We start from the raw sequence: 13205 nt of genomic DNA on the forward strand, positions 1-13205 counted from the left end.
GTGTCATTTAAAGAAATTAAACTAGAGCAAACAGCATCATCTTAATTATTATTACTATTTTATTTTTCATCACACCTGTGTTTGGTATCAGCTGCTGAAGTCCTTGCTCACTATGAATACCGAGAATAGGTCAAATGCAAAGGACGAGTTTCCCCCAGGAGGATCAAGTTTATGACATAAAAAATGAGGGTAAACAGAAATGTACTCTTCATTACATCATCCTGGGTCACAGCCAAAGAAGGAGTGTGGATAGCCAGTTTAATTTATTTTAAGTGAAATAACAACCTCACTCTTGGGAGGAAAATAATGGGCTGTGGGTTTTGGGGATTTTTTGGTGGAATTCAAATACTACCATTGAATGAATTATTAACGGTAGAAACTGGAGAAACTTTCCCCAGAGAATAAAAGGCATAAATGACAAGACTGTGATGAATAAATATTTCAGGATATTGATTTATTGAAATGAATGCCGATGTCCCTCCTCAGTTTTCATACTTCTCCTCCCCTGTCTCCTGCTTTCTACAATGCTCTATTTAAACATAACCCCCATAATGATTCTTTAGTGTAGAGGCACACACAAATACTTATTTTTCTTTGCAAGACGTAAGAGAGAAGCTGTGAAATAGTCTGATGTTAGACATCTTTCCCTGGTGCTCTGAATAGTAGCCTACTGTAGCTGAGTGGGTTGTATTGTAGGTCTCCAATGTTTCGAAGCCAAAAGAGAGGGTGACCTTTGACCTGATTGAGCTCCTTCAGGCCGTCATAGTTTTCATTCCTAAAACAAAGGGTGAATATTCAACATGAATTTCTCTTTAGCGTAGACTGAATCAAATGATGAAGTGTGGTTAATGTGATTCATTTCTTCCTTTGCAGTTTTATGAATGAATGAATTAAATTGTCCCCAATCCCTTTGCCTGATGACCCTTTAAAAATGCAAACACTTTTGTTTGTTTTTTTGGCCACATGGGGGCAGCAGAAACAATGGGTAATCACAAAAGTGATTTATTCTAACCCTATAAAGTTGCTATGGCAACGTTTTGTCTATTTATACATTCAGCAGTTACGGAGCAATTATGTGAAGACTTCTGACTACCTGATGAATGTAAGTCCAAAAGTGTACTCAAATGTGCAATACAGAACACATCTTTTAACACATCCCTGATGCTGTCACCTCTAGTTTATGCACATCTGTATAATACAGCAGCTGAATACTCAGAATGATTCTGCTCTGTGGACTCTGTTGCCCTTTCATCCATAGAGAGATGCATCTGTTCAGTGTGACAAGTTAGGCAGACATTACTCACTTGTTTTCTCCAAAACAGCCAGTCAGTTTATGACAAGTCCTCTGGTGTGGTCACCCCAGACAACGCAGTGGCCTCATTCAATGATTGCTATGTCAGCCCTGGCTTAATTGGCAATAGAAATAATTGAATTGTGCACAGTGACTGTATAGGGGTCAGTGGTGATGTAGAGTCTTCATGAAGGATGGAGAAGGTGCTGTCGTTGGAGCAGAACTGGTTTAATCCCTCAACCGTAATCCTGAAATGTATCCTTGTTTGTTCTGATAGATTAGAAACTGATGCCAGGCTAAGCTGTGACCTTTTTGCTGATATGTACACAGTGGCTAAAAGACACTAATCTCCATTGACTTTCACACACGTTGTTGTGTGTCTTAAAGCTCATCACAAATGCTTGTCACAGCTACAAATGTTTGCACGTACTGCACTCACATTGTGATTTATTAAGGTGGTTTCAATATAATGGACGATTTCACATCTGTGCCTCGATTTAGAACACATTTAGCACAAACACATGCTCCCAATGGCATGTTAATACTGAATAAGACATACAAGACAAGAATAATAGGAAGAATCTGCAGTTATAGTACAGTTTTTCAAGACACCAATGTTTTAACTGCAACAATAATAAACATTTTATGCTTTAAAACATATACTGTATAATAAAGCTTGATACAAATTCTCTTTGTGTTCCTACTGACCCTGAAATATAGAACATTACATATGGATAGACATTCACAGACAATTCAACATGGGAGGAGGCAGATGAGATGAAAGGATGAAAGCAGGCAGTATCCAGAAAGATTCAATGCCCAACGAGATGACTAGCAAGATATAGACGATTGAATGGAATATTCAACACTTGACCATGAATTGGCCATACAATTTCTATTTGAGAGGCCATTAATGCACAAAACAGACCAGAATTTATTGTTCATTCGTGGTTTGGTTGAGTACTAAAATGGGTTATGCTTTTCGTAAAGCAATGTGCAATTCAATTTTCAACAAATAAATCTAGTTTGATATAACTCGGAATGTGGAGTTCAATTGGAAAACACAAGCGAGGCCATTTCGATTCCATAATACTTTAACTGGCACAAGAACAACAGCAACTCACACCTCATTGCCTTTTTGTATATCTGTCCGTCTCTCGCCATACGGCAGATTTGTTTCCACCTGACTGCTAAGCCAATTTTATGCAAACCTTTTGAAATGTCAGGGAAATAAAACGTGGATTTAGAGTATTTTCCATCACATTAAAGGAAACAAATAGTTCCTGAATACCAACACATCTGCTTGAAAACTGGGTGAACTGAATAGCAAGTGGGAAGCAGCTATTGATTGTTCCTTTACCCTCAAAACAAAAGCAAATAAATGAATCCTGCAATTTGCTAATATAGCTGAATCCACAAAAAGAAACCACAGTGATAGTGGAGGGATTATCATTCAACAGGTTCAATGGACACCTAAATGTATTTTAAACAAAGACATGACATGCATTGGCACACAGAGGATTATCTTTCCAGTTCTTGTCCATTTGTTTTTAAATCAACACATCACTTGCAAAAGAATACTTTGATGGGATCTATCTCACATCTATTGTCTGTCTGTCATTCTCTGAGCATCCCACCACTGCTGCAGCCTCTCTACATATGTGTGACATTGAGTTGTGAACAATCGAACGGCACAAAAAATGACAGTATGATGTGATGAAAATGACAATAGCATTCACAGAATAGAAAAAGAGGAGGTCACAGACTGTCAGCAGGAATTGGCGGTTATAGTGATGGTGTTCTACAGCAAGAATGAAAAGTGCCATGTTCCAGTAGTGTCACACTGAAGAGGAAATCAAGTGGAGCAAAGGAGCAAGAGATAGCACATCCACGTCTGTCCAAAAATGTGTTGTGCAGTCACCCTGACCTTTGACGGGACATGGGACCATATGAACATTTTCATGTCAAGATTATCTTGGCCAAAATCAGTACGTCGGACGATGTGATTCCAATAATCATCAGTACATGCTTCTTCTGTTTCCTTTCCTTTTTTCTGTATGTTGCTGTTTTGATGCAAAACATGCTAGAATCACATTGCCTTTCATATTTGTATTGCCTCACAGATAGAACACAGTTGTTAATAAACCTCTTTTTATTGCTTCACAGATAGAACACATACCCTTTTTTCAGTGAAGATCATAAAGGACAAAATATATATACAACAATATGTGAGTCTGTTCTTTCTGAAAATTCCTGGAGGCTCTATTTTTTATTTTTTTACCTCTCTCATTATAGTGAGCTAGACAACCTTTTCAAATCAACCATTTAAGCATATTCACGATTATCCCGATAATGGAAAACTCTCAACTTATTGTGAGTGATTTTTATCCGGTCCTCGATATCGTTCCATCACTTTCTTTGACCACCAAATTCTAATCAGTTCATCCTTAATTAAGACTCAAGTGGATGTTTGTGCTAAAGTTTAAGAAAGGCCTTCCAGGCGTTCCTGTGATATGGCATTCATGAATGGATTGGACAGACGGACGAACTGACAACCCTAATACACAATGCTTCCAGTCATGGCCGGCACAAAGGCCTAAAAATATCTATACGCAGTCAAATTTACATCACAACAGTATTTGCAAGAGTTTAGAAACTGAAGGAACCACAAGCTGACTGAACAACGAACCAAAAAACTTTTCGTATTCGTGGTTGTTGAGTTCATCTTCCTCTCTCATTTGGCTTTGTGTTTCTTGAACAGGGCATACAGGATCTTCAAGGTGGCAGTGTCGTCCTGGGAGACGATATCTGTCAATCCACAGGAGACATTTAGTGCATATTTATAATGCACCATCAGTACCCCGAGGATGCTTTTACCAACATTAGCAACATTAGCTAATAACTATTATCACAAATCTTCCTAACAGGTCAGCAGGGGAAAAAAATACATTAGATCAAAACGTGCTTGGTGAGATGAGATCCCAACAAAATTGCGCTCTGTTGTGAAAAGCACTAACTGAATGAATGTGACATTAAAGATCGACTCCACCACTGTTAACCAAATGAATGCATGCAGCATGCTCCCGTTTTACACCCTCAGTGATTCCTCATTCCGTCACTGCAATTATGCCGGTAATTAAAAAATCACTAAAAATGAATTAAATTAGCCACTTGCTCCTGGCTTAGATTAATTGTGCTGGTCCTTACATTAACAATTATCATGTTGAGGATTTGCTTCACAATTACAAGCTGTATGGCTGCCAGGTACACTGTGGAGAAGTTGGAGTGATTGTGATTCCAGCTCAGAGAGAATACCGAGCATCTGCAGAAAGTGAAATATCCATTTGCAGTTGATTGATTCACACATTTAGTCATTATTTCACTCTTCTCTTTTTTTTGAGTGATTTAATCCACGTGGCCAAAAGTGGTCACCCAAATATAACATCCATATATCCATTTTTTTATGATCTCACTCCCATTTCAAAACCCTGGGCACTAATATGCTGCTAGAACAGGTTTTTATATCTTTATAAGCACTGGGCTTCACCTACTTGGTCCCCTACCGCTACGACCCTCAGACACTTTGATCATTATTTTATTTGAGTTATTTGATTGCATTTTAAGTATGACTGGATTCCATTTTAAATCAATAAAAACGCTTGATGACCTGAATTATTTTGATAAATTGGTATTCTTATACTGGCACTCATGTCAAATATAACTAGTGAAGACGTTCTTTTACACTTTTTCTGAAATAGACTTCACCAAAATGCTCAATTGTTGGAACCTCACCAAAGATAAGCCTTCATGTAAAAGTTGAAGCCTACCATAAATCATAAACCTACCCTCATATTACCCTAAAATATTCATAATGTAGTGCTTTCACTGATGTATGATTATTTGGAAAACTGCTCACAAATCATGGCACAGATACAATCATAATATTTCTGGGATCCACAGTAGCAGTGCTCATAAATACAGATAACATATCTTCCTACACACACACACACACACACACACACACACACAGTAGATGTAGCCATATCGTTGAGGTTAAATCCCTGTGTCTATCAACGTGCACCAGAGTGACATCATCCCCTTGAGACCGTCTCCCTTGCTGCTTCTCTTTAAATGAATGATGATGACCTCGGACTGAGCCAATCATCCACAGTGATACTCATCGTGACATGATCACATATTCCGCATGCACTTCCATCTTTCCCTTCGAAACACTGTCAAAGCCACACTTCACAGAGCGGTGGAGATTAACTCGAGCTACGGGGCGCCCCCTCGCCTGATACAAACACATTTAGGCATCGCCCCGTCACACAGATAAATGCTCATGATAGTTGATATAATCTTAATTAGTTTAACGTTGCTGTCTTGGAGTTTGGTCTGTGTTTTTCTGTTGCAATCATTTTACCTGCAGGCACTTCTGTTTTTTGTTTTCATCCTCAGTGCCTGGCATTTTAATTTGAGTATCATCTCAACAAGGCAGAGTGTGTGTGTGTATTGTGTAAGCAGTGTGTGTTTCCTGACCTTGTGGATCAACACTGGACACTTGAAGGCCTGTGTCATTAAGCAGGTCCAAGGCCAAGGTCACATTGTGGATCTAGAGTCCAGAGAGAGATTAACAATACAAGTCAATCACAAATTAAAAAAATTAAAAATATATAATACATTCTGTTAAATGTACTGATTTATTTTAGTATAATTTTGTTAAAACTTTTTGTAAAATCTCCTTGTGTGTATTGACATTAAGTATTATCTTAAAGTATCACTAATGAATGCACTAATTACGAAGAATGGCTCACTTCAGAATTACAGGTATTCTATATCAGATTAGATTAGATTAGATTAGATTAGACTCGATCGATTGATTTTAATTCATGGATTAACAGACAAAGAAAAAAAAAAAGGTAAAAATCCACCAGACCAGAGACTGAAATGCATCTTTTATAGATAAACTAAATAAAAGTGAATTTTAGCTAAAGGCTGCTCCACACCATGGCACTATCATAAAAATCCATCAACAGATTTTGCACATTTTGTTTTAATGATTTTATGGGAACAAAAGGGTAACAAGTAAATTGTGCCATTAAACATCATCGTACAGATGTTATAACCACAGAAACTGTCTGAGACATAATCTTCCATAATGTATTATGGATCAGGTTGATGTATAAATATATAATATGATATCGTTTTTAAGGCATTGAAAATGTATAATGACGTGTCACTGTGTATTTTATATAATAAGTTATTCATATCTTTTATAAAAGAGGCATAACTTTTTCATAGACTCTTCCTATTCAAGTAAAGTGAGATCAACGATATCATTATAAGTGACACAGAAGTAATTATGCATCTACTTATATTATTGTCAAATATTAATTTGATCATATTTTATACTTAAACAGGCAGGTTTTTGGATCAGGTTTCAGTACTGTAGCTCATTACACATGGTATTCTTGTTAGAATTTAGATTAGCTCAAATTAGAAATTAATGTTACTGTAGTACTTTTCAATGAGACAAATGTTTTTTCAATGAGAAGTCTGTGAATATCTACACAAAAAATATAATCAGAAACCAACTGAGCATCTGCAGGCAGAATAATGATATACTAATAAAGTATTGTATTTGTTTGTTATGTGTTTCTCTATCAAGTATCACCTCTCTGACGATGCACTTCCTTTACTAATGTGTCAGGAATCCATACTGAATCCATACTTTACCATATCAGAGTGACTGACAGGCGTCAGGTTGAAGTCGTGGAGTGGAACGAAGAAGCCTTCTAGCTGTCCAATCAGCAGCAGCAGAATCACACCGTCAGCAAACTAGACAGAAAATCCACTGGACATTTGAGCCCATCCAAGGCTGATGATATAATATCAGGGGAAGAGATCAGTCTGTTCATTTTTACAGGAAAGTTGTACCTGTTTGTCCATATCAGCCACCTGCACACCCATGGTCGACATTTTCTGGTTGACAAAGTGTAAGATGGCCTGAAAACGGGAAAAAAAATGTCAGGCAGTTTAAAATATAAGTTGGTCTTATTTAGCTGACATATTAGGTTATCAAACATGTTTTGTCCTTCAAAAAAAAAAACACTGTCAAAAGCTTTTAACATATATAAGCCCTGATATCTTTTATCAAGGACATTGTTGGATATTATATAGTCAGAACAAGGGACAGCTAGAAATTTGGTATGTGTAGGAAAAAGTTGTGATATTCTATATTTTTATAATAACAATGTATCAAAATGTTTGGAATTTAGCATTTTTCACCAAAATACATTTAAAGAAATTTCAAAGTCTTAAGTGTTTTTTTTTAAAACTCTGCCTTTAACGCAACACATTTGCTCCTTCACTGCTGGTGAAGGTGAAAGTTAACTCAGCACTTCTCCTCTCCTCGATATATTGTACCTTCTTCACTGTGTCGACCTTGTGAGCCTCAAGCTTCAGCAGTTGCTCGATGGGATCCTCCCCTGGGTAGCCAGGCAGCCAGAAAAGTCTGTTAAAGCCGTTGTAATGCTGCTTCTGTGACATTCAAAATGTCAAATTGGCCCAACCTTGGCTTTTTACTCACTTTCAGGCTTGCTGAGGGAGTCTGAGCCTGCATCCCTGTTGAAAAAGACAAAAAAAAGAATAATTAGGAGGTATTTTTCTTACATCCACACAATCACACAGGATAGAAATCTGCTGACCTTTCCTCTGTCAGGACCTCCGTCTCTAGATCTGATTTGATTCCACTCCTGCTCACCTGCACGTTGATTAAACAAAACTGAGAAGCAATTTCACAAGGCGTATGCTTGAAGACTACGATTTGGAGCTGAAACTTACTTCCACAATTACAACCTGAACCTTCACATTCGGTGGCAAATCCAGTTCAGGCTGGAAAGATCTCACCATGGCAACAAGTAGATGAATAGTGGCCAGAAGGTCTTTGCCGTGGATGACTGACAGCAGAAAACAAAACACACACACACACACACACACACACACACACACACACACATGATGACAATACTCCCAGTATGGCAGCAAATAAAGGCTGGGATTTGAATGTTATGAATAAATGAATACCAACTGCAATTTTCTACATTTTAATCATGAAATCAAACCCTGTTTTTGATACAGTTTATGGTCTGCATTTTTATCAGCAATGGCCATTTTATGTATGCATCAATTTATTTTTATGTGCCCCTCTAATTTTCATTGATGTTAGCATCCGAAGAGATCAACACATTTAACTTTTATCAACACAATAAAAGTTGTTCTGAAGTTACTGAAGTTTTGACCTCTTTAGACTTTTTTGCCTCTCAACGTGCTTTGGAAGAAGGTTAAGTTGTGCCAGTGCCAATCCATACAGTGCCTAATGGAGCAGTCCACCAATCCTGCGCTCGGACATTTCCTACTTCTGCTGCTGCATCACATTAAAAACATTCAACTGTGAAGCAATTGCAGGAAATGCAATTTGTCACCACGATATTTTTAAACCAAATAAGACAAACTAAATTGTTGACGGCTCATGTTACGTCCTTTCAGTGAAATGATTCATGAAGAAAAAGTCCAGATGATGCATTTTGCAGATATGTGTTCAGTTGTTTATACATTTCAAGCCTTTCACTCCCCTAAACCAGCACCAGCACACAAAAAAGAATGCAGTGACATATGATTACACGAAACCTCGTCATGTTTATCTCCACAAAAAATCCCTCACAGTTGGTGTAAACTGACATGGCACCCTTGAGCTACAGCACCAAATCCTGTTGTTATTCAAAGTCGTTGCCAGAACAGAACATTTGCTCTCTTGTTGCTTCGTTGTTGAAGCCCAGCCGGCTACATTACTCACGCTTGACATTCCACTTGATCTGACTGCAGTCCTGCAGGCCCAGTCTCTTGTCCAGCTCCTCCAGGATCACTTGCAGCTTGTGGATCTGAGCAGGGCTGGTCAGCGCCATCTCCTCCACAGGCACGTGCACACCAGCCAACCTGGCTGTGGGAATCAGGACATTATTGTTAAAATTATTATCCTTATTATTGTTGTTGTTTCATAGGCAAGGACTGTGTTTTGGACATTAGAAATGCCTTTAGACGACCAGAAAAATGCCTTGGTTTTCATCTTTAGATTTAGATAATGATTAAGTGGAAGTACGGCAGTGATGAATGGCAGCATTAGCCAATCATACAAATGCATATTAACTCACACAGCAGGTGATGAAGCACCAGTCCGTCATACAGGTCCTCCTCCAGACTCTGAACCACTATGTGCTCCACTTTCAGAGTGCTATTGATCCAATAAACCAGCGTCTACCAAAACACAATTCATCACACAGTCAGATACCTCAGACTCTTTCATCTTCTTGCATACATTAGTTAGTTTCCAATGGGCCAAATGGAAAAACAGCATGACACATTCTTTTATAAAAAGATTCTCTTTATATCGATTTTCAGAGATAATAGGACCTTGAAGTCAATGGAAATGATGACAGATATGAAATGCTGCCCCCAAAATAACTGATATCTTATTTGTTTGTCCTCCCAACTCTACATACGAGTCAAGGCTTATTGAGTAATTTATTGATTCACAACCGTTTGCATGAAGCACTTGTTGCCATCCCTTCCAATCAATACCTTGTTTTAAAGACAGATCCAGCAGACTCTGACTCTGATCTGTCTCCCATAACCTCTGATAATTATGTTCATTAAAATTTCACCGATTCCTTCCACCTCTCTCCCTGCGTCAGATATTATTCATGCTCTTCGCTGCACACATATACATGCAGGCTCTGTAATGTATTTCCTGTGTAGCATCCTCCAGCCCACCCAGGACACACTCCCTGTGTAGTCCAAGACAAGCTCTGATGTTACAGTAATGTTTAATAGAAGACAGAGATTCAGACAACGCTCCATGTGTAGATAACAGGAATTCATCTCTTACCTTCTTTAGCTTTTCCAGTTTGGGGTCTTTTAAAGATGTTGGCTGAATGATCTTCTGCTTTCCTCCTGTGTGGACATGTAAACAAACTGCATTGGTCAGATTGTATTGTTTCTAGAATTCTGCCATTCACAGCTCTCTTATCATTTCTAGCACTTTGATTATGTAATTTATTAAAAGGCTGCACCCCCATGTTTGCTCCTGTACTACAGTACACACACATATATTTTATATTTTTCCAAATGCATGATTGACAAGCATTTTTCTGATGTATTTTTTCCATTAATTTCCATATGGTATGAAAAGCAATCATCAGACATGCAGCATGAGCATAATAAATTACTGTCTGAATAATTTGTTTTAATCAATCTTACATTATTGCTGCTCTAATGAATGTTTTAATAGATTTTTAGTGTCTTTCAGCCATTGCTTTTTAATACCCAACAGCTTTACCATTTGTATCCCCTCTCAATGCTCTCAGCAGAGATGTTTCCAGATGTAGAAAAACAAGCTCTGATAAACCCACCAAACAGCAGTCGTGACAGGTTAGAGACTAGCTGGTGAACATAGTGAAACATTTAGCAGCTAAGAAGTCGGATATTTCCCTCAGGAGGCAGTAGAGAACAAACCATAACCATCAAAAGGGGGTGAATGTTGCCTTCGCCAGAAACCTGACTTTACATGGCTGATAATGTAGCTCCTTGTTTAGTGTATGTGATGATGATGATGATGATGATGATGATGATGATGAAAGTGTAGTTAACTATGATGTAAAGGATATGTCATTCATGGTAAATAACCTAAACCATATAAAACTGCTTTGGTGCTTTTAAAGATGATTTGAGACTTCAGCAGTCAGAACTAACCAAAACAAGTGGGCAATTCCAAAATTCATCTTTTTTAATATAAAATGATCAGATTTCTGCCAGTATTGGTAAGAGGATTCATTATAGCCTAGTTAGTGTGTCTGTGTGTATATATACAGCATATATGTGTGTGTGTGTGTCAGCGTGAGTATTGCACCAAGATTGACTGACAGCATATTTAGCATTTTAATGAATCATATACCCTGGAAAGACTCCACGTCCAAAGGGTCTTCTTCTTTGTGATACTCAAATTCAGCGGCCTCCATCGCTTCTCCTGAAGGTGAGATAATCAACAGCTGTCAGCAAAACCTGCGGCGAAGAAGAGCTTGAATATAAGAAGAATGAAGATATACCTTCTCCATCAACATGTTTGGCAGAAAGTCTCCCTCTCTCTCTCAACAGGGTCTCACTGAGTGTCCTTGTACATATTTGCTCAAATTCAAACTGCTGCAGGGGAGTAACTCCCTGGCAATGGAAGTGATGGAGTGATTGCACTGCTAGTCAGCTTACTGTTGCATGTAAATCCAAATGTCTGCTTTTCTGGCAGAGTGAAAAACTTCTAGAGTTGGGTTTCGAAACATATTTCATGACTGAGGATGTTAAGAAGTCTCTTAAAACACAACCGAACCAGTCACAAACTTGTCAAACTGAAAAAGGAAGATGTTTCGTTTCCTCACTTCCGTTTCTGGTTTACAGCGGCACGCTCATCAGATCAAGTGCCACAGATCTGCCTCTGAGCGGTTTTTAATCGTATACAGCCTGAGACAAAGCTCAGCAAACACATAAAGTACCACATGCTGACAAAACAGTCGTGACCTGGACGTGTCAAAGTGTTGTTTCCTGGGTCTGGAGAAGAGATACGGTGAGAAGCTTTACTTTCCCTGTGTGTTTTATGTGCGTGGGGCTTCCTTTTCCTGAGTTTGACAGAAACTTTCAAACAAGGCCATAAACAGAAAGTATTTTTGAGTAAGCTTACCTTCAGCACTCTTAAGAGCGACGCCACACAACAGGATGACTTCAGCTGAATTGAGTTCCTTATGTTTCCCCAAACTGTCAAAACACCAATATAAAAGGTAGAGGGCTGAACTCTATCTGCGCAAAAGGTCTGACTGCACTGAATTTTAAACCGTTGCTCGAAAAGAAAACAACATGTCGCAGGGTCGAAGGGGAAGATGAGCAAAAATGAGAGGATGTGGCAGAGAAGAAAGTAGCACTTCCTCTTTTCAACTCTGGCTTTGCAAAATCTTTTTTAAGATCAGGCGTCTATATTCTGTGTCACAAACCGCATTTGAGACATTAAGTCAAGACATATTGTCAAGAGAGAAAGAAAACACGGAAGAGTCTCGGGGTGCAAATGTATTGTTTAAAAAAAAACACACTTCAGGAGGTTTGAGAGAAACGTGACACTCAGAGGCCTAGACCACTCAGCCACGACTCACGCATCTCCATCTGTGACCAGATCAATTCACTGTCGTCTGCTGTCCAGACTTCTCCTTTCTCGCAAAAGAAAAGAGAGGAGACAGAGACAACACAATGAAAAGCTTTGCATGCGCACCAGCCATTGTTGGAAAAATAGAAAAAGGACCACCCATCAGCGAGAGGAAGGGGCAATTTGGGGGATGTGGAAGGTTACCATAGCAACAAAGGATTGAGACAAGAAAATAAAGGTCTAAAATAAACCTATAATTCCTTTAGCGAAAGCCAAATTGCAGGAATCGGCTGTTCCAAAGCCAATCTCGCTCAAAAGCCCAAGAAAATCTAACCCATCACACGTAAGAGACAAAAAATGATATTCTCATTCTGTTTGATTTCAGGCATTTATTTCTTGATAGGCAAAATAAAAACAAAAAAAACAAACACTCACTCACACAGGGGTCAGACATCCAGCGCAAGCACGTTTTAGATTGACTCATCCACTCTCTCAATAATTCATAATTCAGCAAAGCACGGGTAGTTGTGCACATATCAGCAGGTCTCTAGGTGGCATGGTGAGCCCACGCTCTGCTTCAGGAGCACGGCGTGAGGTCCAGACCTCCGCGGAGACTCGTATGAGAGGTCGGTCAATGTGAAGATACTCCGACTGGCTCTCCAGGGACGGAGAGCTGCA

General features: G+C 38.8%; 1 protein-coding gene across 2 annotated transcripts; it reads right to left on the reverse strand.

Moving 5' to 3' along the window:
* Positions 1 to 1741: 1741 nt before the first annotated feature.
* Positions 1742 to 12286, reverse strand: parvg (parvin, gamma). Of its 2 annotated transcripts, none has more exons than XM_084018268.1 (13): positions 12075 to 12286; positions 11301 to 11372; positions 10236 to 10300; positions 9502 to 9604; positions 9147 to 9290; positions 8135 to 8250; positions 7999 to 8054; positions 7881 to 7915; positions 7718 to 7779; positions 7229 to 7297; positions 7028 to 7129; positions 5831 to 5903; positions 1742 to 4099 (listed from the first exon to the last, which is right to left on the reverse strand). In XM_084018268.1, exons 2-13 carry the CDS (start codon positions 11362 to 11364, stop codon positions 4026 to 4028), a joined length of 963 nt encoding a protein of 320 aa, XP_083874394.1. In that variant the 5' UTR covers positions 11365 to 11372; positions 12075 to 12286; the 3' UTR covers positions 1742 to 4025. The 2 variants fall into 2 exon arrangements, with proteins under 2 accessions (XP_083874394.1, XP_083874393.1); XM_084018267.1 differs by having other exon boundaries at positions 11301 to 11407; positions 12075 to 12284.
* Between the last annotated feature and the right edge of the window lie 919 nt (positions 12287 to 13205).

Source organism: Eutrigla gurnardus, assembly GCF_963514095.1.
Source record: "Eutrigla gurnardus genome assembly, chromosome: 9".
NCBI classification, from domain to species: domain Eukaryota; kingdom Metazoa; phylum Chordata; class Actinopteri; order Perciformes; family Triglidae; genus Eutrigla; species Eutrigla gurnardus.